This window comes from Anas platyrhynchos, chromosome Z (genome assembly GCF_047663525.1).
Source record: "Anas platyrhynchos isolate ZD024472 breed Pekin duck chromosome Z, IASCAAS_PekinDuck_T2T, whole genome shotgun sequence".
Lineage (NCBI taxonomy): Eukaryota > Metazoa > Chordata > Aves > Anseriformes > Anatidae > Anas > Anas platyrhynchos.
Genome location: NC_092621.1, coordinates 51,463,793 through 51,490,926, shown reverse-complemented (window position 1 = coordinate 51,490,926; position 27,134 = coordinate 51,463,793). Strand labels below are relative to the sequence as shown.

Genomic DNA, 27,134 nt, shown 5'->3' with positions numbered 1-27,134 from the left:
GTGACTTTTTTTTTTTTTTGGTCTGATGGAAGAAAATGAACAAATACCTCAATTCACTTTAACGGTATCAAAAAAGGTAAGTGATATCATTTAATCATGTGGCTGCACCTTCTGTTTCACTGCAAAGAAGTGCTCAGACTTCTAGGCAGAGACAGACTCTTTCATAAAGGACTTCAAGGTCAAATTCCCTTTGACTTCAGTGGGCTGTTACCATGCATATATGAACAAGGCAAAATTCTTGCTCTTGACCAGATGGTATTTTCATTGTTGTGAATGAACTGTTGAAATTCCAACAGAATTTTGCAATTAGCCTTGAGGATTTCCCTCTGCTGCGGAAAAGATAGATTCTAGTTAAACATCAGTTCTGAACCTGTTGTTGGAAGGATCTGACTGAATCTTTGATGTGTACCTTTCAGTCCTTCAGCCACACTTTAGGTGAAGTTTACCTAAGTACTCAAAAACTTTCTAATGTTTTTCTCAGCAGTTTCTGGACACACAACTTCGTGGGGAGAGGACTCCTAGCTATTCCAGCCCAGGAAGTTAAATTGTGGTTAATTACTACCTCGGCAGATGGCATGGACTCCTCAAGGCTGTTAAGTAACCTCGCCAGTCCTGAATGAGTAAGAGGGTAGAGAAGGGATTATTTTAGTCCTGGTTTCATTAGCACAGATCACTGCTCACTCACTTTCGCTTACAAAATCCATTCCTGATAATTTTCAGTTACTTGATAACACAGAAACTAGAAATGCAGAGCCGAGAGTTTTTTAGTGCTGTTTTTATGTTGGTATCTGTTTGTTAGGGGGAAGGATTGATGGTGGTTTGGTTTTTCTTTCCTGAATAGATTTTTCTCACCCTATAGAGGGAAAGTGAATCAGAGTGAGGTGGAGGAGTTAATGTCTTGCCGATGTTCCCAGCGCAGAAATATGTAATGGTGAAGAGAGGGTGCATTGAAGACACCAGCCCAGTGCTTTGACTACGTGGGCAGTATATAAATCTGAACTCCTAGCAAGAGTCTTGTTTCCTGTTTGACTTAGGAACTTACATGTACTTCTGCTGTTTCCATTTTCCTCATATCAGATAATCACTATACCATGTGCTGAGCTAGAAAAGAGAAATCAGACAGAAAATGAACTTCACCTTAAAAAGCAAATGAAAAACCTAAAACAGAGATGATCAGTCTGGGTCTAACAGATCAGTATGACCAGTTATGCAAATGTCAGTGCAGCAAATAGAGAATTAAGGAAACAAGTAGGATAACTCTTCACAGTACCAGTTTGAATTGAGGTTGGTTTAAATTATGTAAGCTTGACCCAATTTAAACTATTATGGTCAGGCTTGAGGTGAGTTCTGAGTGCAGATTTTAGACTTTTCAGTAGGATTCAGCAGGTGATTACGCACGAGGTTCAGATTGGAATGGGATAGCTTTAGGCACAAGCCCTACGTTTCTGATCAATGCTGGGTAAAAATGCCCTTAGCATCACCCTCAGAGAATGTTTTCCTTTTGGTTTTGCTGGCTTTTTAGCAAGTTCTCAGGCATTTTACTGAGGAAAACATAATTTTTTAAACTGAAAAGTACAGTCTGAACAGGGAATGGGGTGCCAGATACACTGTTCAGAATGACTCAGAGGGATTGTGTTAGGTTTACCTGGCAAGGTTTTGGTAGTGGGGGGCTGCAGGAGTAGTCTCTGTGAGCAGAGCCCCATGTCAGAGCAGAGCCAGCTCCAGCTGAAATGAGAGCTATATCCCTGCAGCCCCACCCCCACTACTCACTCACCTGTGGCTCTTTTCAGTGATACCCAGCACCAGGACAGGAGACAAGGAGCACAAGGTGAAACACAAGAGGTTCTGTCTGAAAAGGAATCACTTCTTGACTGAGCATGTAATTGACATACTTTTCCCAGAGACGCTATGTTTATCTCCACTACTGCAGATTCAAAAGCAATGCCATACTCCTCTCCCAGCACATCTACCCCATTGGAATCATCAGGCACACAAGGAAGCAGCAGGAAAGTAGAAGGAAGCAGCAGTAGTAGGAATAGTGACATCAGGACATTGACAGCAGTTCAGAGACTTTTTCTGTGGTTTTTATTTTTTTGCTTTTATTTTTTCAGTGTCTGACAATTAGATTCATACTACTATTGAGAGCCTCTAGGTACCCCTAGAGGGGCTGGTGTTTGCCCCAGCAGCTGGCCTGGCCCTGGTTGCCTGCTCCTGGGGCACCACCCTAGTGTCACTGGTGCAATGCCCTCTAGGGGGCCAGAGAGTTGGGGGAAGCCGATGCCCTCCTTCTGGGGGCTTGTCGTCCCCCCCTTCGTGCGTGGCCTCTGCCCTGTTGACCAGCAGAAGGACCAGCCACAGCCTCCCCTGGCTCCTCCTGAGGCACTTCATCCCCACAAATGGGAAAACAGACAGAAGAGGGGTGGCTGAGGCCCCCATGAGGAGCAGCAGTGGAGGAGCTAGGAAGTCCTTCTACGTTGGCTCTGGCAGGGCTGCCGGAGGAGAACAGAGCAGGAGTGGAAGACTCTCCCAAGGACACAGAGAGCCCAGGGGAAGTTTCAGGGCTGTCTTCCAGCCCCATGGCAGCATGAAAGTTATCTAGGCTCAGCAGACGACGTGCCTCCCGAAAACAATGACGTACAATGAACTTAATGAGCTGGTGAACAAACATTACTGTGTGATTTTTCAGGTAGAACTGCAGCCACGGGACTAAAGCATCTTCTTGCAGCCCAAAGGTGCGCAGGCTGGACAGAATGAGGTCTTCCACCACTTCTGCTTGGCAGTTCTCAGCACGAAGAAGATGATGAAGTTCACGGTCCAGCCAGGGCAATAGGGGCTGGAGCAAAGCTGGGTATTCTCGGAAGAGCGATGCCCACAGAAAGGGATGGATGCCACCCAGAGGAGCACTGGAAACCAGCCCCACAGACAATAGCTGGGATGTTACAGGGCGGCGGGGGCTGCGTAACGATGAGAGTTGAGTAGGTCTTCTTTCACGGCTGATAAAGAAAGAGGCCCCCACAGGTGGTCTGATGGTCACTTCTTCAAAGTTGTCGTCTGCCTGCACCGAATGCACAATGGAGGTCACTCTCCCCTTGCAAAGGGGGCACTCAGGCTTCCTCTCTGCCCAGCGCTGGATGCACTTAAAACAAAACCGGTGCAGGCACGGCAGTACATAGCCAGCATTACTCCACATGTCTAGGCAGATTGGGCAGCGCTTATCCGGTGCTGAGGCCATGCTGTCTATGTGCTCTGAAGGGCTGGGCAGAGGTGGGATGACAAGCTGCTCCCTCCCACTGGTGCTGTAGCAGCTGCTGTCACACTACAAAAGGAGGAGAGGACAAGGTCATCCGCTGAGCTGGGGAGTGGTGGAAGAATTGTCCAGCACCCTTGAGGAAGAAACCCTTACAGATGACCAGGAGGACGTGTCCCCACAGCGCTCACCTCTGCTCTTCCAAGATCACCTCCCGGGTGCCCTGCTTGAACCAGGCAGGGCCGTGGGAGAAGCTCTGCTGGCTCGAGGGCTGCTCCAGCAACTCCCAAAGCACAGCGCCAGGACCAAGGCAACCCTTGCTCCTCACTCCAGACTTAACATAAAAGCTCAGCTGGGACACAGGCACAAGCTGACTGCGTGACACCTTGCCCAGATGAACAGCGATGACCACACAGTCACAATCCATCACTTGCAGATGTCACTGTCCACCAGTCAGTGACATCACAGTTGGCTCTCACCCACAGCGCTTGCCCTAACAGTGTTCTAGCCTGCATCAACACTTGCACCATTACACACGTGTCTATGCCATCCTACAAAATGCCCTTGTCCACTCCATCCCCCGCATCATTTGGCTTCTGATGAACTTCCAAGTTTCATGACAGTTGACAAGGCCTTGGCTGGCCATGGCTTCCCAGGGCCCAGTCAAGTCACTCAGGCAATGGTACACATCTCTTGCAAGGATTAGTCAGAACATTAACTACAACAGGTCTCACAAACCCAAACCGCCCCACAACAGATTTCCAAAAGTGATATATCCCTCAACATATGAGAAAATTCACTTTTTATCCAACACAACAAAGTGTGCAATGAAACTAAAGAATCCAAGAAATGAATGAAAGTCTTGCTCCTAGTTGACACTTAATGTTCACAATTGATGACTTAAATGGAGAGCCAGTGGAAGGAAAGCTTTGGCACAGTCAACAAAAGGGCACTCATAGCATCAGTGTGCTCTCTTCACAGTCCCTGCTGGATGCTTACCTATAACATAATGCTAGAGAAGTCACCACAGTTCCCTCAATGTACTCACCAGAACTCATCCTGATTCTGATGCTCCAGCCATCAAACCCACTCACAATGAAGGAAATACTCACTGTCTTGGAATTAAGCTTTTGAACAAATGTTTGAGGAATTTTTTACTGCCTCAGTCTTCTGCACTTTGAATGTAGAAACTACATGCCTGTACTGAACAGGTGGTACAAACATTTCTCTTGAGTGTCAGTGGCATTTGGCCCAAACTCACTGACAGACAGAATGTCAGTACAGAAGTACAGCATTTTCTAATTACTTCAGAAACTGGACAAAGGGCACCAAGAACAGGCAAGAAAGCTCTGAGTAGTAAATACTAGCTTTAAAGAAAAAAATACATAGGAAATGCAATAAATTAATGGTTGCAGAAAAGACAAAATGAAAAGTTCTAGAGAAGTGAAATTCATCTCAGTTAATTTGTTTACTATAGATGACTACACCTGAATTGTCTATTTTTCCTCTACAGTTAATGGAGAGGTGGTGATAATCCCCCCAAGGGGAAGAAAAAGCGTACAACACTGAAGAAGTGCTGGATCAATACAGCCAGTAGGGAAAGCAGTATTTCTCTGCTTTTCTCACTCTTAAAGGTTCTGGGACACTCGCTGCTATAAGAAACAGAATTATAAAGGAAAAAAAAAAGAAAGAAAAGAAAAACATAATCCCAACAAATGTAAAAACTGGGAGAAAAGTGGCTGGAGAGCAGCTCAGCAGGAAGGGATGTGGGAGTGCTGGTGACAGCAGGCTCAATATGAGCCCGCGGTGTGCCATGACAGCCAAGAAGGCAAACTGCACTGTGGGGTGCATTAACCACAGCACAACTAGACAGTCATAAAGAGATGATTCTCTCACTGTATTTAGCATCGGCATAGCCTCACCTTGAATACAGTGTGCAGTTCTGGGCTCCACAATATAAGAAAGGTGTCAAGGTACTTGAAAGCATCCAGAGGAGGAAAACAAAGCTGGTAAAAGGGCTGGAAGGCACCTCCTATGAGAAGTTGAGGACACTTAGGTTGTCCAGTCTGGAGAAGGAGGCCAAGAAGCAACCTCAGGGCTATCTGCAAATCCCTGAGGAGAGGTAGGACAGAGGGAGGTGCTGGCCTCTGCTCCCTGGAAACCAACAACAGGGCTTGGAACAGGAGAAAGCTGCACCAGGGGAAGTTCAGACTGGACTTTAGGAGAATTTTCTTTACTATGAAGGCAGGAAAACACCGGAACAGGATTTCTAGAGAGGTTGTTGATGCCCCGTGCCTGTCAACATTCAAGATGCATTTGGGTAATGCCCTCACTAATAAGCTTCAGCTTTTGGATAGCCCTGAAGTGCTCATGCAGTTGGACAAGATCTTCAAAGGTCCTATCAAACTATCCTGTAAATTCCACTGATAGCAATACAGTCTCACCCTAGCCACTTTCCACAGTAAGAAGTGTTGTTCTCCTCCTTTGCTTGCACAAACACAGCTTTTCAAGGTAATGATGAGCTACTGTGCAGACAAAAATGTAACAAAAATATATTAATCTTGCTGATCCTGGTGCTGTGCCTTATGATCCAAGCATAATTTGTTGACTGATAATAGTATATAGGAGTGAGAAGAGCAGTTATAACTAATTTATTTCTTAGGATATCCCTGGGAAAATTTTAGAATCCTTCTTAGCAATGTCAAGACACCTCCAGCAGTGACACAGGATCAGTACCTCAATGACTGCAGGCAGGATGAACCCAACAGCATTCATTCTGCAAAAAGATCACAATCCTCTTAAACACCAAGGGTGAAACAATTCATAGCCAAGTGTGACTTTTACCCAAAGCTAACAAAAATGCTATTTCTGACTTTCCTGAAGCTCCATTGCTAAATGCCAACACCATTGGACATTCTCAAATTTACTTATGTATCCTGGAAGACAGCCTCAATTTAGTCCCCAGGATAGGAAGGAACCTGTTAAAAAATTATGGTTCAAGAGTTTCTAACAAATTGCATGGACAGTGCTTGAAGAAAACCAGTTTCACCAGACACTGAGATTCCCAAGACTACACAAATGCCACTGAATGCCTGTTTATCTTGAGTTCATTGCGTCCAAAACTGTTTTGGTGAGAAATACTATCTTTGGAGCTGGAAAGGGTATTCCCCCTGTACACTTTTTTCATTTCCCACAAGTAGCATTCTTTATTGAAACACAGGGACTGCAATGAGTTTGCATTTTCACAGAGTCAGAGAACAAGGAATGGCTGAGGGTGGAAGCCATCCCTGGAAATCACCTGGCCCAAACCCCTGCTCAAACAGGCCACCTATAGCAGGTTGCCCAGGACCACATCCAAACAGCTTTTGATTATCTCTGAGGGATGCTCCACCACTTCTCTGACCTCTCCAGCACTGAGAAGAGGGGAAGGATGAACTCCCTCCACCTGCTCTCAATACCTTGCCTAACACAGTTCAGGTTACCATTATCCTTCTTTGTGGCAATGGCACGCTGCTGGCTCATATTCCACTTGGTGTGCACCAGGCCCCCTACAGCCTTCTCTTCTATGCAGCCGGGTCAACCTCAGCATGTACTAGCACCTGATGTTGTTCCTCTGAAGGTGCACAACTCTGCACTTCTTGTAGAACTTCATGGAGATCTGTGAGATCATTACTGCAGCCTGCCCATGTCCCTCTCGATAGTAGCATGTTCTTTTCATGTATATGCCACCCCTCCCACTTCTGGGTTGTCGGCAGATCTGCTGAGGGTACACACTGGCATATCACCCACATCATCAGTGAGGGTATTTAATAAGAGCCGACCCCTATTGACCCCTGGAAGAGACCACTAGTTACTGGCCCCCAAAACTGACTTTGCACCACTTACCACTGCTCTCTCATTCTGGCTGTTCAGCCAGTTTTTGTTCTGTCTCGCTATCTGCTGATTAAGCATCTCTATAAGGATCTTGTGCCTCAGCATCAAAGGCCTTACTGAAGTAAGGAAAGACAATATGCACTGCTCTCCCGAGACCTACCTACCCAGTCATTTCATTGCAGAATTTTATCGACTTCCCCTTGGTGAAGTCACATTGACTACTCCTGATAGTTTTCTTCTCTATCATTTGCCTAGAAATGCTTTCCAGGAGTAGCTATTCCACCACCTTCCCAGGCATTGACATAAGGCTGACCAGCCGGATTCCCTGGACAGTCCCCCCGCCCTTCTTGAAGATAGGAGCGTCATCTGCCTTCCTCTAGTCACAGGGCACTTCTCCAAGGTACCATGATCAACCAAAGATTATCAAGAATATCCTCACAATGACACCTGCCAGCTCCCTCAGCTCTCATGAGTGCATCCCATCAGGGCCCACGGACATAACATTGCCCATATTGCCTGAGCTGACTCTCTTCTACCACATATATCTTGTCTTTGCTCAAGCCTTTCACTCTGGCCTCTGGGATTCACAAAGGCTGGTCTTGCCAGTTAAGACAGCTTTGTTAGCCTGAAGCAGCCTGTTCTCTCCAGTCAGCAGAGGAGCAAAGAGAGCCTACAAGAGTACCTCAGGGTTCAGGTGAAGTCTCTTCCTCCTGCAGGTGCTTCTGCTTCTGCAAGCTCCATGCTGATCAGTCTCTCCCCCTTAAATGCCCCTCCCTCTGTTAAATGCCCCTCCCTTTGATAAATGCCCCTCCCTCTGTTAAATGCCCCACCCTGCCCTCCTGGGTGGGCCACAATTAACTCATGTGGAATGGGTGCTGGGGTGCAGGAGGGCATGTGGTGATTTGTGTGGTGCAACAGGACCAAATCTGAAGAGTTTTGTGTCTGGGTTCTCCCAGTGACAGAAAAATGCGACCAAAATTGGGGTGTTTTGTGTTTGGTCAGAGGGAGGGCAGGCTGGAAACTTTGTGTCTCTGGTGCCACCTCAGTAATTACCCAGCGTGATCTCTAAAGACATCGAGGGGGAAGATAACACGGTCCTGGGGGACGTGCCTGTGACCAGGTGGTGAAGTACTCGTGTCTGTGGGTGTGCAGGTGACCTGGCTTGGTGTGCACACCTGAGCAGGGACAGCAAGGTAAGGGAGAGCGGGATGTGCTCAGCACACACAAGAACAAGCAGCAAACGTAGTGAGGAAGAACACGGACAACCACCAGAGACCCTCAGAAGACCACCAGTGCATTCAGGGACATTGGCATGTTTTTAACAAGTTATGGGAAATTGACTATATTGATAATCTCTCAGGAATGTAACAGATATGTATGTGTTGGCTGTTTATACCCCCTGTAGCTTGGACAATTTGGCACACACTCTAGGTGAAGCAATTCCCCGTGCATCTGGCACCGCAATTAAAGAATGCCTGCTTTCTAAAACTCCAAACTGAATTTCTTCAACCAACTTTTACAGTATCAAGCCTAGAAAAGTTTGCTCAGAGTGCTGTCCATGTGAGTTTTGAATGTCTTCAAGAATAGGCGTTCTACATCTCCGGGTCACTCGTCTCAGCATGTTAGGAGACTCTTCTGTAGTTTTCATTAGTTTTCATGCCTTTATTTTAGTTTTCATGCCTATATCTGATCATTAGGTCTGTAATACTAAAGAAAGTGCTCCCTCCCCCCCCTCTATCTCCTTGGTGACTGCAGAGTGACCCAGCTGCTGGCATGGTCCCGCTATTGCCAGATCCCAGGGCACCTTCCTAGTGTAATCTAAGAGCTTGCTTATGAGGGCACCTGCCAACATTCCTCTACTGGGGGCACCAAAGCCCACCATGTGAATGATGCGTGCCCTGGGCAGGACCTGTTGGGCCTTCTGCAGCCTCGCCACCCTCCTGCAGCTGCTCCTCCTCCCCTGGGATGGGAACAGGGGTGGGGGGAAAGTAGCTGGGACCCCTACGCAGGGCAGCTGTGGAGCTGCTGGGAAGCTCTTCCGCATTGGATGCAGCGGGGATGTGATGGCAGGACGGGTCAGGGGCAGGAGTTGTCCCTGCAGAGGCAGTGCTGGAGGCTGGGAGGCCCAGCAGATGTTGGGCCTCCCTGCTGCAGTGGTGCACAATGATGTCAACAGGCTTCTGCACAAATATCACCGTGTGCCATCTCAGAGACAGCCACAGCAGCCGGATCAGGGCATTCTCATCCAAGCCAACGAGGCACAGACTGGACATGATGACACCCTCCGCTGCAGCTGCTTCCCAACATTCATGCCCAAAGAACTGCCTCAGCTCTCCACGCAGCCAGGGAAGCAGGGACTGAAGCAAATCTGGGTATTCTCGGAAGAGCGATGCCCAGGTGCTGGCCTGAACGGCACCCACAGAACAGCTGGGCGCAAATCCTACGGTCAATGACTGAGATGCTGCAGGGCGGTGGGAGCTGCGTATGGCTGGGCCTCCATGAGCTCTCCTTCTACGGTGGATGACGACGAAGGCCCCCACAGGTGGTCTGATGGTCACTTCTTCAAAGTTGTCATCTGTCTGCACCGAATGCACAATGGAGGTCACTCTCCCCTTGCAAAGGGGGCACTCAGGCTTCCTCTGCCCAGCGCTGGATACACTTAAAACAAAACCGGTGCAGGCACGGCAGTACATAGCCAGCATTACTCCACATGTCTAGGCAGATTGGGCAGCGCTTATCCAGTACTGAGGCCATACTCTCCACATGCTCTAAAGGGCTGGGCAGAGGTGGGACGACAAGCTGCTCCCTCCCACTGGTGTTGTAGCAGCTGCTGTCACACTACAAAAGGAGGAGAGGACAAGGTCATTGGCTGAGCCGGGGAGTGGTGGAAGAATTGTCCAGCACCCTCGAGGAAGAAACCCTTACAGATGACCAGGGGGATGTGCCCCACAGTGCTCATCTCTGCTCTTCCAAGATCACCTCCCGGGTGCCCTGGCTGCCTGAACCAGGCAGGGCCGTGGGAGAAGCTCTGCTGGCTCGAGGGCTGCTCCAGCAACTCCCAAAGCACAGCGCCAGGACCAAGGCAACCCTTGCTCCTCACTCCAGACCTCCAAACCACGCTTAGCTGGAGTGCAGGCACAAGCTGGTACAGAGACTGTATCAGCATATCAGCAGTGATGACCATGCGGTCACAATCCATCACTTGCAGACATCACTGTCTGCCAGTCAGGGACATCACAATGGCCATCCTCACATGCAACAATAGCTGTAGCCTGCACCAGCACTTGCACCACTGCACACAACCATGCAAGGAGAGCTCCTGGAAGCCCAGCTGCACACAGTCTCCCTCACCCTTCAGCATCCCAGCCTTTGGCTGTGGGATCATTGGCTAGTGTTCCTCTGTGTGGCCTCCAACCCCACATCTGAGCATCACTTTGCCAAGACTACCCAGCTTTGCTCCAGTCCCTGCTGCCCTGGTTGCACCAAAAACTGCAGCTACTTCTTGGGGCTGAGAATCCCCAAGCAGATGTGGTGGAGGACCTAATGATGTCCAGCCTAAGCACCTTCAGGCTGCAAGAAAATGTCTTGATCAGGCTGCTGGGGTTCCTTCTGAAAAGTATTACAGCAATGTTTGTTCACCAGCTTATTGACTTTAGGCACCAATGCATTCAAGAGGACTGCCATTTGCTGAGCCTACAGGACTTCTGTACTGCCACGAGGCAGGAAGGCAGTCCTGTAGCTTCCCCTGGATCTGCTGTGTCCTTGGGAGAGTCTCCCACTTTTGCCCTGTTCCTCACCACCAGCCCTGCCAGAGATCCTCTACTGACTGCTCCTCATGGTGGTCTGACCCACCCCTCTTCTGTCCCTTTTCCTGTTCTTGAGAATGAAGTGCCCTGGAAAGAGACAGAGGAGGCTGCGGCCAGTCCTGTGGCCAGTCCCTACACTGCTGTACAGGGCAGAGATCACTCACACATATTCTAAACTATTTTAAATAGCTGCTTTTAAAACATGAGTCCTTCTTCTTCCCACTCATACATATGAAAAGAAACAAAAAGCCAAACTAGAGCAGGCTGACTTTTCATCAAAATAGTGAAGAATAGCTGGCTTTGGAAGCAGTTAAGCACAGGACAGATAAAGAAGTAAATCTTCCCAGTTATCCCTGTCATAGTGTGTGATCTCTGCTCAGATTTAGTTCTCAAATACATGCCAAGCCAAAGGTATCTTTGAACTCATACAGCTTTTTGACTGATTTTGTATTTGTAATCCCTTTTGAGCTGATGTAAATCCTCTCACATTCGCAGTATGCTCTGACAAAGATTGTGTAGCTATATATAGATACTAGACTCAGTGAGGTGAGACATGATATTAATGAGTGTTTTAGTAATTGTAAAGCATTTGCTTACAGCTATACTGTAATACAGTGATTTTGTTTTTACTTTATAAATTTAGAGAGGAAACTGCCTGCTGGTGAGGTAAAGAAATTTTCATAGATCATAGAATCATAGAATCATAGAATATCCTGAGTTGGAAGGGACCCTTAAGGATCATCAAGTCCAACTCTTGACACCGCACAGGTCTACCCAAAAGTTCAGACCATGTGACTAAGTGCACAGTCCAATCTCTTCTTAAATTCAGTCAGGCTCGGTGCAGTGACCACTTCCCTGGGGAGCCTGTTCCAGTGTGCAACCACTCTCTCTGTGAAGAACCCCCTCCTGATGTCAAGCCTAAATTTCCCCTGCCTCAGCTTAACCCCGTTCCCGCGGGTCCTGTTAATGGAGAAAAGGTCTCCTGCCTCTGGCGTTAATGGAGAAAAGGTCTCCTGCCTCTCGACACCCCCTTACGAGGAAGTTGTAGACTGCGATGAGGTCTCCCCTCAGCCTCCTCTTCTCCAGGCTGAACAGGCCCAGTGCCCTCAGCCGTTCCTCGTACGTCTTCCCCTCCAGGCCTTTCACCATCTTCGTAGCCCTCCTCTGGACACTCTCCAACAGTTTCATGTCCTTTTTATACTGTGGTGCCCAGAACTGCACATAGTACTCGAGGTGAGGCCTCACCAGCGCAGAGTAGAGCGGGACAATCACCTCCCTCGACCTACTAGCGATGCCGTGCTTGATGCACCCCAGGACATGGTTGGCCCTCCTGGCTGCCAGGGCACATTGCCGGCTCATATTCAACTTGCTGTCTACCACGACCCCCAGATCCCTCTCTTCTAGGCTGCTCTCCAGCGTCTCATCGCCCAGTCTGTACGTGCAGCCAGGGTTTCCCCATCCCAGGTGCAGGACCCGGCACTTGCTCTTATTGAACTTCATGCGGTTGGCGATCGCCCAGCTCTCCAACCTATCCAGATCCCTCTGCAAGGCCTTTCCACCCTCATTCGAGTCCACAACTCCTCCAAGTTTGGTGTCATCGGCAAACTTGCTCAAAATACCTTCTATTCCTACATCCAGATCGTTTATAAAAATATTGAAAAGTACCGGCCCTAAAATGGAGCCTTGAGGGACCCCACTGGTGACCGCCCGCCAGCCTGACGCAGCGCCATTCACCATAACCCTTTGGGCCCTGCCCGTTAGCCAATTGCTCACCCATCGTATGATGTTTTTATTTAGCTGTATGGTGGACATTTTGTCCAGTAGGATCCTATAGATGGTTGAGAAGGTAATAACAACAGGAATGCTGCTAGAATGAGCTAATATACTTCACACTGCAACATTCTTTGGAATAGCGTAGAGCACCCTAGATTCACGTGACAAAGAAGATATATGCACACAACTTTACATACAAAGCAGTGGGTACTAAGATGATCATTATAACAGCCAGTTTCATGAAAACAGTCAGTGCACATGTGAATGGTTGTGAATATAAAGCCATGTGCATTAGAGAAACACTTTAGTGCTGAGTGCAGTATTGTTATGCAAAGAGATGTATGGAATAGCCCTAATTTTTCCAGAAGTTTTTTCCCATGGTTAAAATCTTTTGGATATATATATATATATTAGTTTTGAGAGTCCTACTTGCTTAGCACTTTGAAAAGACAACATAGTTCCACTAGTGTGGATTCATTTGCTGTCTCAGTCTGGATTAGCAATCCCAACAATATCACTGATATGAAACATTTCCTTCTCAGTGGTTGATTGCTGTCTTAGAGAAGAACAGTTAAAAAAAAAAATGTCTTCTGTTAAACACATGCACTGAGACAATATTTATTTCTTTTCATTCCTGCACACAGTGTATTTGTAAAGGGCAAAGAACAATAAAGATTCAGCACCTCATTGTTGTTTCATTGAATCACAACTGCACAACTCTCTACCAGTTGGGGAATATTGACAAGAACAACAAGATACACTGGAGTTTATAAGTTTTCTGATCAGATACATCTGTACTCTCTCAAGCTCAGCTAAAGTCAATGATAGAAAGGAAAGAGCATGGGTGTGAGATTTTTTTTGGTCTTTGTGATATACTTGGTCTTGACTACATTCTTAAAGATAGCGTTTATCACTATGTTAGACAAACTAAACAGTTCACATGTGTTCTGCAAATTTGCTGTTTTTAGAGAAAGAAAAACAAACAAACGCATGCAAAATGCATGCAAGAACATTCAACATTGGGGTTATCTTTGTTATAAATGAAGTCTCAATCTGAATTGAGTAATATTTATAAAGAAATATTTATAAAAGGTATAAAAGGCAAGTAAACAGCGCTGGGTGTACAGGGAGTCTACGCTCCACCAACACGCACACACGAACATCAAACATTCTAAATACACAGAACATTGCTTTTACATACTAAACCCGAGTATGCCCGATTGTACATATGTACAATCAGAAAAGGTAACAAACAATCCTTTAAGTCTATTACTATCAATGTCTATGACTGGGGGCGCATAGTTGGCCTGGGTGAAGTGCTCCCCTATCTTCCATGACTTATAACAGTCTCCATTTTCCATTCCTTTTCTTGATTACAAATAAGTCTCCGTTTTCCATTCCTTTTGAACTCTTGCTTTAAGTTGTCAAGCAACTCGGTCTTCAAGCCTTATGTATCCCGTTCCTCCTGGATCGAAGAAAAGCGTATCCATCTCCTCTTCAAGGCCAATAGTCTGTGTCAAAAGGCACGTCCAGGTCACCAGGGGGCATAACAGCAAAGGCCTGCAATGGTTGTAGTGGGGGGGGGGGGGGGGGGGGTGAGCGATGGTGTAGCAGTCGGATCAGTAAAGCAGCCCGCAGCTCCCTCACTGTCTGGCAAACCACACGTTTCTGACTGTGATCCCACATGGCTACTTAAGGCCTCAGAGACTGCTCGCTAGGTGCCAAACAATCCCACTGCAACCTTGTCGTTTTTAGTTGCAGAGTCCCATGCCTTGACCTCAATTTGGTCCCATGTTTCGGGATCACAAACTGTCCGATTGTTAATAAGGAGAATAAGCTGTAAGGTTACCAGGACAGTCTTTGTTTCTAAGGACGTATGATTCCCCATAATGAGCAACTGCTTACCAGCGAGGGGCAGCTGTGTGCATGGCTCCGCTTCTCTCAGCTTGAGCTTCTCTCCAGATCCGGTGCACCCATTTCCAGCGACTTTGAGTACGAGCTTCTCTGAGCGGTTTGCAGAGTCTGGCCAAACCTACCTCAGTGAGGCGATCAATGTGCCTGTTCCCATCCTGGTCTCCGTTCTGCTAGCCCATTCCTTTTCATTCCTTCTTTCTGCTTCTTCATTGATGACATAACTTCATTATATCGTGTTGCCTTTTTTTTTTACCTTGAGGGCAGGCTCCCCTCTTATACCCTTCTCCCCACAGCAGTTCTTTTCAAAGAACTTGGAAAACAAGCAACCCTAGATGGCATGGCATCTCCTGAATCACCCTTCTTTGTTCCCTCCAAACTCTTTTACATTCCTGATGGCCTCATCGTTAAGAGTCTGATGTTATCATTGACCACGGGGCTTGTGGACCCCCATGGCCACACTCCCACATCTCCCGTTTCTTTATTAATATCAACCATTTTCTCAACACGAATTACCACTCCATATACAACATCTTGGATCCCTGGGAAGGAGATCGTCACTGGAGCCAGAAGAGTTCTGAGAACTAAAATGCTCTGTAGCTAAGAGCTACTGCGTGCTGAAGAATCAAGGTACAAGTGATAACATTTTGAAGTCTCTGTGTCTGGAATCCAATGCAAGTTTTGTTTGCTTGTTTGTCTTCCTGCAGGGAATACCACATGGAGGTACTCTATATTCATTATAGAGTATTTTCATTGTATATATTGTATACATATATATCTATAATATATCACAGAATCACACAATCACAGAATTTCTAGGTTGGAAGAGACCTCAAGATCATCGAGTCCAACCTCTGACCTAACGCTAACAGTCCCCACTAAACCATATCCCTAAGCTGTACATCTAAACGTCTTTTAAAGACCTCCAGGGATGGTGACTCCACCACTTCCCTGGGCAGCCCGTTCCAATGTCTACCAACCCTTTCGGTAAAGAAATATATACCTTTATATATATGCAGTATACATATACCTTTCAGTATATATTATATAGATATCTATACTTATTATAGAGTACCCGGAGGTACTCTATATTCATTGACACAGACACACACGCACATTATAGAGTATATTCGTTGTATATATCATATACACATATATAATGTATACTATAGATATCTATAGTTTTATAGAGTACCTGGAGGTTGACACACACACAAACAGACACACACAGACACACATTTTCTCTCTCTCCCCCACACACACGCTTCTAGATTGTTCTTTTATTTGTTTCTTTTTATTGACACTGAGCATTTTGGTGGGGCGGGCCACCCTCCTGCCCCGCTCCCGGCGCCGAGGAGCAGCCGGTGCCTCGGGGCAGCCCCGGGGCTGTACATTTTATTCCCTGCCGGGCTGTATCCGTGTCTCCTGTCACACCCCCACAGCGGCTCCGCGCCGCCATCCTCTTCCCACTCCCACCCCTCTCCGCCCACAAGATGGCGGCGCCGCCCTCCCCGCCGCCATTCCCGCCGTGCCCCGCGCCCCGCATCCCCGCCCCGGCGGCCGGGGGCATCGCGGCGCTGCGGGCTGGCGGCGGGCATGGCGCTGGAGGCGCGGCGGATGGAGGGGGACGTGGAGGACGGCGAGCTCTCCGACTCGGACTCCGACATGCCCGGGGCCGGCTCCCCGGGGGGACAGCAGCAGGTGAGGGCGCGGCGGCTGCGGCCTTCCCGGCCCCGCCGCCTCCCGCTGTGGGTGCGGGCCGCGGCCGGGCTGTTGGGGGGGAGGGGAGGGGGTTTGGGGAGCCCCCCTCAGGCTCCGGTGGCCCTCGGGGGTTGGGGGCTGTGAGGGGGCAGCCCCGCGGCTCTGGTGGGGAACAAAAGGCACACACAGCCCCGGGCACGCGTGGGGGCGGCGGGCGGCCTGCCCCGGCTGGAGGCCCGGCTGCGCCCCGGGGCGCTGGGGGAAGGGGGGCAAGGGGTGTGCGGCTGCAGCGCCCGCGGCGTGTGCGGTAACGTAAAATACAGGTGTTTTGTAATGAAAAATAAGTCGGAGGCCTCTCTCCCTGCTTATAGGAAGAGAAGAGGTGTCACCCTAATTGTGGTGAGCGCAGTGAGGGATTTTAACCTCGGTGTAAAAGAAGCCGAAATGTAACTATCGCAGCACAGGGCACAGCTTTGTGATAAGAAAAATCCCGGCCGGGGGAGGCCTGGGATTAGCAATAACGAAAGTGCTCGTTGTATGGGCAGCGTGGCCAGAATCTCCCTCCAGGTGCGAATAGGCATTCTGGGTTATGTTGCCTGCGGTGTTTCCATGGATTAGGCAGGTTTGAATTGATGTTTTAAACTTACCTATCAGATAGGTGAGTTATTAACTGTCTTATGAATATTGCAGCAATTGGACTTGTTTGTAGAAAATTCTAAACAAAACCTTTCGTTTTGTTGTGTTTTTTTTTTGGTCTTTTTTTTTTGTTTGTTTGTTTCTTTAGTCTAAATTAGTAAGTAACTACAATGAGTCAATAGCATGTTTTTGCTTTAAAAGAAGAAAAAAACGAAGCATGGGAGGCTCTTGCTGAATATGAGGGGGAACTTCTTTACTGTGCGGGTAACAGAGCTCTGGAACAGGCTGCCCAGAGAGGTTGTGGAGTCTGCTTCTCTGGAAACACTCAAAATTCTCTGGATGCCATCCTGTGCAATGTGCTCTAGGTGATCCTGCTCAGCAGGGGGTTGGACTAGGTGATCTTCCAAGGTCCTTTCCAACCTTGGCCATTCTGTGATTCTGTGAAAACAGAGTTCTTATCTAAGGTATTACCATCACTAACTGTTCATGTCCTGTCCTATGTGAATCAGAATCAGCACGCCCAGTTCACTTCTCAAAGTGTAAGCAGCATCCAAGTATTGTGGGTTTGTAGTTCTTTTTCTTCTTTTCCTTCTCGCTAACGACCTGAGGAGCACTATTGTCATTACAGGTCACACTAGTTCAGATCTCATTCTGGCAGGTCAGACTACAGAGAAAACATTATTTTCTCTACTGTTACAAAACCTTTCACTAAGTTGATCTGGTGGTTTACTTCCTTAAAACCTCTGTGCATGTGTCTCATCTGAATTGGGATTTGTAATAAATAGGTTTGCCAGTCTCTTAATAATCTAATTTAATGTGATTCAATAAAAGTTATGTTAAGCAGATCAGTGACTCTTGATTTGTTCGTTTGTGTTTTTTTTTTTTCCTGTAGCAACCATGCTGTAGAAACATTCAAAATAGAAGGAATTTCATAAGATGCTCGTGTCAACTGTAGTCCATAACATGTTTATAGAAGACTGCCCAAACAGCCATAAATCAAGATTAATAACTGCTAACTAATGAAATTTTTGGCATGACTTGATAGCTCTTTTTCTTTACAGAAGTAATTGGATTAACAGACATTTATTTCTTCATTCCAGAAATCTCATGATGGCAGTAATTCAGGCAGACCTTTCCAGAGCAGCATTTCATCCTGTGCACCAAGCGTTCCTTATCGAACAACCAAAAGTGTGGATTCAAGTGATGAAAGCTTTTCCGAATCTGATGATGACAGCTGTCTGTGGAAACGAAAGCGACAGAAATGTTTCAACCTTCCTCCTGCAAAGCCTGAGCCTTTTCCACTTAGCCAGAGCCACCAAAAACAAACTGCTGTAGGTGGTAAGAAGGTCAACAATATTTGGGGTGTTGTGCTTCAGGAGCAGAATCAGGATGCAGTGGCTACTGAACTTGGGATTCTAGGGATGGATGGCAGTATTGACAGAAGCAGGCAGTCTGAGACTTACAATTATTTATTGGCTAAAAAGCTGATGAAGGAAGCTCAGCAAAAGGAGGCAGAGACGTTAGATAAAGAACTGGATGAATACATGCATGACGACAAGAGAACAACTCCAGCAGAAGAGGAAAATGGACAAGGCTTTCTCAAACGGAAGCGGCCTGTAAAAGATAGACTGGGTGAAAGGCAAGAAATGAAATATAAAGGAAGGTATGAAATAACAGAAGAAGATTCAGAGGAAAAAGTGGCGGATGAAATAGCTTATCGGTAAGTTGGGTAATGATGCATCTGCCTCAAATATGGGTAAGATGTTGATAGAAACAAAGGCAAAAAAAAATAAAAAGCTTTCTAGTTGCTAAACCTGTAATACCAATCTACAAAAAGCATGAGTGCCTTGTGGCAATTTCCAAAGTCCTGAAATGAAAATACAGCATTATAATTGTTGTCTTTTAGAGGCATCCAGGAATGGTATCCAAATTTTTGTTTCTTTTTTGAAAAAGGTAGGTAGAGGTTGACTGGAATGATGTGTTATTTGACAGCAGTGACAAGGACAAATACTGTTTCTCACTATTTAGATTTAACAGTGGCTTTTTGAGGAAATACCCTGTATTTGAAAATGCGAATTTAAAGTTAGACACCAACGTACACATGCTGTTTTCACCACGAAAATCTGAGTTACAAATGTTTGAAACTGTAGTTGACTTAGGTAGTGTAGTGCTTTGGAGCATGGCTTCTGAAACAAGTTTGCTTCATATGCATGGAACATCCCTGTCTGCAGAGACATTTCACTGCTGCTGTATCTCTGAGGGCTGTGCCAGGGCTAGACACCAGCACTGAAATCAAGCGTCTTGTCTCTTTCTGTGTTGTAAAACTGCTGCTGTTCTGTGCTAATCTATGCCAGCCATTGTTAGGGTTATCAAGTTTCAGCCACGCACATTATCAAATCCTTTTCACAGTCCTGCTCTTTACTGACTGCACACTGAGCTGAGAATCTGAGAATTTACCTGTTCAAAATCCTATTGTTTGGTTGTTTTGTTTTTGTTTTTTTTTTCTTTTTTTAAGGGTTAGTTTTCAGGTAAGTTTGTTTCCCCTATCAGTTTGCTTCACAGGTTCCTTTAAGCTTGCACTGGCAGGGCTGACTGATGCAGGGGGATATGGGAGCACATGGCAGTAGTGATTTAAGATTGATTTAAGCTGCTGTAGTCTTTTCAGCAGTGCAAAGGAACAAAATTGATAACTAGGCAACAGGAGCTAAAAGACTTACTGATTTGTCTATTGACATCTCAGCTGGCTTTGTTGATCGTTGTTGATTTCTGACATATGATATTGGTATTGCCAGATGCTGAAATTTAGCATTTAGGCAGTGATTAATGCTGTTATCAGTTCTCACTATCTTTTCATTTGTGAATCTGAAAACCTAGAGCATGTCTCTTGTAATAAACTTTTCTTTATTCTGTTTAGCTTCGTGACAATAAGGGCAGAAGACCCCCCTTTTTTTTTTCTAATTGCTTATAGGAATAGCTGCACTGAACTGTCAGTAGAACTGTGCTTGTAGAGATGACAGCACCATTATTTAAGCTGTGCTGTGCCATCTGTGTGTGGATTCATAACCTTGTGTTGTGCTGGCCCACACAGTGCATGGAAATAAAAGAGGTTTTCTGTCAGTCTTGTATCATTTTTGCCTCCTATCTTGCTCAGTCCCTGTTGGCTCTGTACAGCATTGAAGTGCCCAAAAGAGGGTTGTACTGGGGTAGAATGAGCGCTAGGTGGAGATCTGACTTCGTCAGGCTGCTGCTGCTGCTACTAACAGAAACCTTTGCAAGGAGTCCTGGTTATCTTAAAGTTGTCTGCATCTTTGAGAAACCTTTTCCTCTCTTCCAGTAATTCACAATTTAGAACTCAATCCTGTAAAAATATAAGAAAGCATTCACTTTCTGATGCCTTATCATTCTTTGAATTCAGTTAAGCACAGTATAAAATGTAGCTGGCTTGGTGAACATTTGCATGGTTAGGACAATTGTCATTATGTGGGGAGATTCAACATGTAATGTATGTAGCTGTGTAGCAGTCATGTCACTTAAGAGTGCTGAGGGCTGGAGATGGTTTTCAAGAATTTTTTGTAATTGCTTTGATCTGTTGGTCCTCAAAGGTTAAACCTACTGTTTGGGACTGTGCATAATTAGCTTTGTCATTTAAAAAAAGAGAGTTCAGAGCATGAACTCTTGCTCCGGACAGGTAGTTTTGGTTTGTGGGCTTAGGTTTTTTTCCAGTAGGAGTTCACAGTTTGGCACCGTGACTTGATGCTGTGTAAAAACTTCTCTTTCATGCAGACTCACAATAGAAAACTTTACTTAGGACATCGTTGTTGGAGGAAAAAAAAAAAGCAATTTAACTCAGTAGTAATGATTTTTTTTTTCTGATGGCATTTGATAAATTAGGTAGATAGTTCGATAGGTTGGATCACAGGTTGGTCAACATCCTGTTTTATTTTTTATTATGTGGGTTTGTTTGAGTTGCACATGCTAGAGGGTAACTTTTACATTTGCTGTTATCTCCTGTTACTTGTTGATTTAACTTTCTAACTAGCCTAAATGTTACATTTACTGTAATGTCCGTCTTCCTTGCTGACTTTGTACTCATAATTCTTTTAAAGTCACAGTCTGGTGTAACACTTCTTTTATATTGTAATTTCAGATGTTTAAAAAGAGCTTTACAGTTTCTTATATGACTTAACTTCGTACAATTCAATAGAGGGTAAGCAGTGCATTTTTATTGAAATAATTATTTAAAATGCATACTTTAGAAGTTACTGGTACTTAGAAACTCAATATTATAAAATTAGATTTTAGAAGCCACAGAAACACATCTAAATTTGTAGACACAGGTTTCAGCACAGTTCCACGTCCTGCAGAATACGTTGGTGATTATGGAAGTTTTTTGGCTGATTTTACTTGAAATTCTGCTGACTGTACACGTGTTTGTTTGTTTGTTTGTTTTCTCTCTTTAAAGACTTTGTGAGCCAAAGAAAGATTTAATTGCCCGAGTAGTGAAAATAATTGGAAAGCGAAAAGCCATTGAACTGCTCATGGAAACAGCCGAAGTGGAACAAAACGGTGGACTGTTCATAGTGGTAAGGAGGATGTGATATTGTGGGTTTGGGGGTGGGGAGGATGCTTTTTACCTGCAGAACATTTAAGTAATACATGTGCTATTGCATAGCCTTCACATTTAACAGGTTCTCCCAGATGCCATGCGTTAACCTATGGCCTTCTTTCAGGAAGGAGGTCTTTCATTTGAGCCATGAAAGTGACTTAGCAGTAAATACTAACGTAACCATCAGCAGGGTTAGTGAAAACAGTGAGATGAATGAAACTGGAAATTGCCCAACTTTGTGTCCTCAGATCAGTATATCTTTTGCAGCATTAACATGTGTAACCTGCCTTCTCTTGTGTTGTTTCCCTCACAAAATTAAGAGTAAGGAATTCTAAATCCTGAATAAAAGCTTCTATTTTTAGGCTGTTTCCCAGCACTAGCCTACTTAGGTTAATCAGCATGCAGTCAGAGGTCAACGTACTGTGCTGAGCATATCTAATACCACATTTGAAAACGAACTTAAAAAAGCGAATCTGTTAGCTTTATTATAGGACTTCTAGTTTCTGTACCAGGAGAGCAGAAACAATCACTGATTTCTATTACAAATTATAGTAAAAATCCTATATGTAATGAATAGGCTGTAAGTTTCTGCGCATGTTTTTGTTAAATAACGATCTATAAGGCAAGTAAAAACAAAAATTGAAGGAGGAGCAGGAAGAACCTTGTATATAGTTTATATTTTTTACATTCAATCATTGCAGATCAGGTCCGTCTATTGTCATGAAGGATTAAAGTGTTTAATAAGTATTTACAAAGGAGATGAAAGGTACCACTAGGAGTTGTGTCAGGTTCTTTGGCTTGCAGATCTGAGTATACCATTCGAAAGGCAGATTTCGTATACTGTTTGTCTTGGTTGGGATTTTGTGCAACTAGGTTGATAAAAGTATGTGGCATCTGCTGTTTCAAGAACAGATATAAAAATTGAGGCTCCTTGTTAAAACTTTTGGATCGTGTTTGTTATGCAGTAGAAAAGTGTCATTTACTACGGTATTAGTGTATTAAAGCAGCAGCTCAACTTTATATGATGTGAATTGTAGTTGAAAAATATTCTGATAATTAGTATTTATAATTCATAAAGATTTCAAAGTTGGGTCTGTTCATGCTTTGGTATTAGGCATCACGCCACTGTTGTTCCGCTGAAAACTACTGCATTGTGGGGAGAAACTTACGCCTTAGGCAAAAATGCAAAATTCTGCGGATAAATAAATTAGATTCTACATAACTTTATGAAATTAATGTTTGACTTTGTACTATGCTTTTATGTTAGGAATATTTTGAATATCTAACCTAATACATGCATTATTGCAGATAGCTGTGAGGGTAGTTAGAATACATAAGCATTTTATGTCTTCACTACCAAAATCAGAAGCAGAGTGTAGCTGAACAGTTTGGTGTGATGTTCTAAAACGGATTTTTTTTTGAAGCCTCATGCATTACCTGTCAAAATATAGCAACCTAGTAGTTGACCTTCGTATGATTAGAACAGCCACAGGTAAAAAAGAACCATGGTGATGGTTATATAACACATAGCACAGCAGAACTTAACCTTTGTCTCAGTAGAAAGCATCGTCTTTTGTGCTGTTTTTATATTAAAAAGTTCTTGTTAGGTTTGCTGTTATCACTAATTCACTTTTTCCCTATTAAGAATGGTACCAGGAGGAGAACACCAGGGGGTGTTTATTTAAACCTGCTGAAGAATACACCCAGTGTCAAAGAAGAACAAATCAAGGTAAAATTGTCAAGAGTACAAGTGGTTGTCCAAAGTAAACTGGGGAGGGAAGGGTATTCTGCCAGAAATGTTACAGTTGAATCCTTCTCATAACTTTTAGCAAGTTTAATTCTATTATTTCAAAGGAAGTATATTCCAAAGAAGCCAACTTTTCATATTAAAAATACAAGCAAATAACAATTGATGAAGTACATTCACACAATGCAAAAGGAACACCTTTTATGTATTGCTAGTCACAAAAACTTGTCAGGAATAATGAGACTGTAGAGTCTGAAGAGTTAAATGCTGTATTTTCTTTACTTTGTATATGCTTTGCAGTAATGTTACCTACAGTTACTTTAGTTATTACAATATTTTTCCGTTTGGACTAATGGTGTTCTCTTATAAAATACTTCTGTCCTGCACAGCTCCAACTGTAGCACCAGGCAGTATGGACTGTCACACTGTGATCTGAACGTAGTTTTAACTGCTCTCTGGCCTCATGTGTGGTGATCACCACCTTAGTTTTGAGAGCTTGTAAATATTACTGCCTTTCATTTTACAGTATGAAATGGTCTTATATGGTATTTTTCATGCTATTAAAACAACTTGGTTCTTGAACAGTATTTGCCATTTATTTAAGTGTGTTTCAAGAATGACTCACTTACTTGCTTGTAGGTGGCTAGTGGCTAGAGCTCACTCTATGTATCATCCCAGTATCTTGTACTGGGAAAGAGATGAATTAATGTAAATGTGATTGTTTGTTATATGTTTAAAAAAAAATCTTCCACAGCTTACAGTAGTCACAAGAAGATGTGACTTTAATTGCTTCACCTCATTTCCAAATTAAAAAAAAACTCGTAATAGAAACTTTCTGTCAGGATTTCTCTACAGGTCACCTTTAAAAAATTCTTTCAACTTGGCAAACATTTTTCTTAGAGTGGTGTACATTGGAAGAGACCTCTGGAGGTAGATCCTCTGGCCTGCACAAAGCAGGGCCCCACTACTAGAGGTTGCCCAGGACCACATCCAGGCAGCTTCTGATTGTTTCAGAAATTCAGCCAACTGAAAATTATGCCAATATACGGTCATCCTTACAGTCAAAAAATATCTGCCAGTGTTCAGGAGGAACCTTCGGTGTTTCAGTTTGTGCCTGTTGCCTCTTGTCCTGGCACTGGGCACCACTGAAAAGAACCTCAGTCTGATTTCTTCACGCTCTTCCTTCAGGTATTTGTATATATTAATGAGATATGGGCCCTCTGGAGCCTACTTTTCTCCAGGCTAACATCTTAGTGGCCCGTCACTGGACTCTTTCCAATATGTTTGTATGGCTCCTGCAATCGGTAGCCCAGACCTGGACACAGCGCTCCAGGTGTGGCTTCTCCATCGCTGAGGAAAGAGGAAGGATCACGTCTCAGAAATTATATAATAGAATTATTTATGGGGCATTTTTCTTAATTGCTATCTCTACTCATACTTTTACTCTGAACAATGTATATATTAGTTATTGCTCAGCTAGTCATAAAAAGAATTTTACTTCATGTTCTCTTTAGGAAGCACTAGTAAAATGAATGTACCAAACTTTTTTTTTTTTTCTTTCAAGGAAATATTCTATCTGGAAAACCAAAAGGAGTATGAAAACAAGAAAGCTGCAAAGAAGAGGAGAATACAAGTTCTAGGAAAGAAGATGAAAAAAGCCATCAAAGGGCTTAACCTGCAAGAATACGATGATGCATCTCGTGAGACTTTTGCTAGTGATACAAATGAAGCTCTGGCTTCTCTGGATGATTTACAGGATGGACACCATGAAGCAAAAATGGAACCTGAAGATATTATAGAAATTGATAATGCTCATGATTTGGAGATCTTTTAGTTCACAGTGATAAGTCTCCATGAAACACATTAAATGAGTGTTTCTTATTATCCCATGACTTCATGTTTTCGTAAGTTGCAGAAACATGGGAAATATTTGATGGTGAAGAAAGTGACATAATTCCTAGCTAAATTTAACAGCATGAAACGTTAGTTGTCCTGTTATTTGTTTGCTAAGTCTTCAAAAACTGATAAGATTTTTCTAGATGACAACTGCATCACTATGTTTGTCCCTTAGGAACTTCTTTCTAGCCATATATTAAATTTAGGCATTAAGTCTGTTTTAACCAAATACATCCTACATAATCTGCTGAAGCTAACAAAGTTGCCATCAAATGGGGGATATTCCTAGTTACAGCTGGACAGAAACACGATTATAAAGTCAGTCTTGATGTGAAAGATCCTGTGGTCTTAATATGACAGTGAGTTGACAAGAATAGCAATGTTTATAGGATGAAGACCTGTAAAAGCAGATTGGCTTGTGAAATTAACCAAATTTTCATAGCTACTGACTTTTTGATAACAACCTTGTAAATAAGTACTGTTGAACAATGGATGTTGTAAATTTCTGCAGCAGTTCACTCCATTTTATAATAGTGGTTTGAGCTTCCAACTTGTTCTGACTAAGCTTTTTCTGTGAACCCACAGACAACTTATACAGATTTTTTTGTTCTAAAACATAAGTGAATTCTTCCTGAGCAGAGATTTAATTTGTGTTTCATTTGAGGGGTCTGTAAGCTCTATGTGCAGGTATGAATATTGCAATTCTTGTCTCCATGCTTTTTCTCATGTGAAGTAGAATTAAGCAATGTGCATCTTGCAAAAATTCAGAAGTTTTTCTTTGCCTGAATCTAAAGAAAATAATAGTATGCAAAAGATAATTTTTATTTGGTGCAGAAGACTTATGTAGTTCGTAAGTTTGAAGATAACTTTTACATTGAACATTGTGTTTAATATAATTGAAGAACATTTGCAACACTGATATGTGTGATATCTTGGTCACTAATAAGTTGTGTTTTCTGTGAATATATGCTATTTTTCAGTATAAAATCTTTCCGCGTTTTTAATTCACTTTCAAACCCAACAACAAAGTTCTGGGCATGAATTTTGCTTACCTGGAAGTCTTTGGATTTCAGAAGCAAAGCATATCACTGAAGCACATAAAGAAATTACTGTCAAGAGTAACATTTAAAGCACTAAAATGTAATGCACTAAATATCTTGAAAAAGACATCTTAAACATGCAACACATTCCGTTATGTGCTTTTCCAAATTTAATTAGAGCTGTTCTGCGTTTTTCTGTTCATGCGCCTGTTGTTCATCAGATGTGAAGCACACCTTTGCTGATAACATTTGCTGTCACTGAAGTAGCAGAAGGTTTTAATTTATTCGTCGGCTTTCCTAACACACCTGTGGTGATCAGAGTACTAAACTGGTAACTCATGTAAGATACAGAATTTTGCACCACTTGATTAGTTTGGGGCTGTAGCAGTTGATCCTAGTTTTGGGAATATCTTCAAAATATTGTAGATGGAACAGCAAATTTTTATTAGGTTAAGGTTTGGGGGTTTTTTGTTTTTTCTGTTGTCAGGTGATTTGCTGCTAGTTACTGTGTATTTTTTTTTTAATGTTACTGGTTTTAGGGTTTATTTCCCAGGTATGGACTACTGAAACAGTGTATAAAGTTGTCTTTTTAACGAAAGGAAGATCATGCCAACGATGTCTACTGTCTAACTGGCATTTACTTGTTTTCTGTGTGTGTTTTTTTTTTTCCCTCTTGCCTATTGTCTATGGCTTTTACCGTGGTCCTTTCAAAAGGAAGTACATCTCCTGTGGGCTGCATCTGTTTGCACAGCGTGGCAATGGCCACATCCTAAGTCTGTGGGTGACGGAGTTTGGGGCTGGTAGAGGCAAGACTTGAGCTGAGCATGGAGCTCAGTTCTGCAGCTGAGGAGCCCAGAGATTTGGAAGAGTGGGATGCTCAGTCCAACTTGGTTTTCAC

The 27,134-nt window shown here is 44.1% G+C and overlaps 2 protein-coding genes across 2 annotated transcripts; one reads left to right on the top strand and one right to left on the bottom strand.

Moving 5' to 3' along the window:
• Positions 1-2,062: 2,062 nt before the first annotated feature.
• Positions 2,063-3,645, bottom strand: LOC113840307 (E3 ubiquitin-protein ligase Topors-like). The gene is made up of 2 exons (XM_072031512.1): positions 3,439-3,645; positions 2,063-3,316 (listed from the first exon to the last, which is right to left on the bottom strand). Exon 2 carries the CDS (start codon positions 3,230-3,232, stop codon positions 2,249-2,251), a length of 984 nt encoding a protein of 327 aa, XP_071887613.1. The 5' UTR covers positions 3,233-3,316; positions 3,439-3,645; the 3' UTR covers positions 2,063-2,248.
• Positions 3,646-16,113: 12,468 nt separating this feature from the next.
• PHAX (phosphorylated adaptor for RNA export) lies at positions 16,114-26,183 on the top strand. Its single transcript, XM_072031155.1, has 5 exons — positions 16,114-16,311; positions 18,048-18,667; positions 21,410-21,530; positions 23,199-23,282; positions 24,865-26,183. Exons 1-5 carry the CDS (start codon positions 16,207-16,209, stop codon positions 25,132-25,134), a joined length of 1,200 nt encoding a protein of 399 aa, XP_071887256.1. The 5' UTR covers positions 16,114-16,206; the 3' UTR covers positions 25,135-26,183.
• The last annotated feature ends 951 nt before the right edge of the window (positions 26,184-27,134 follow it).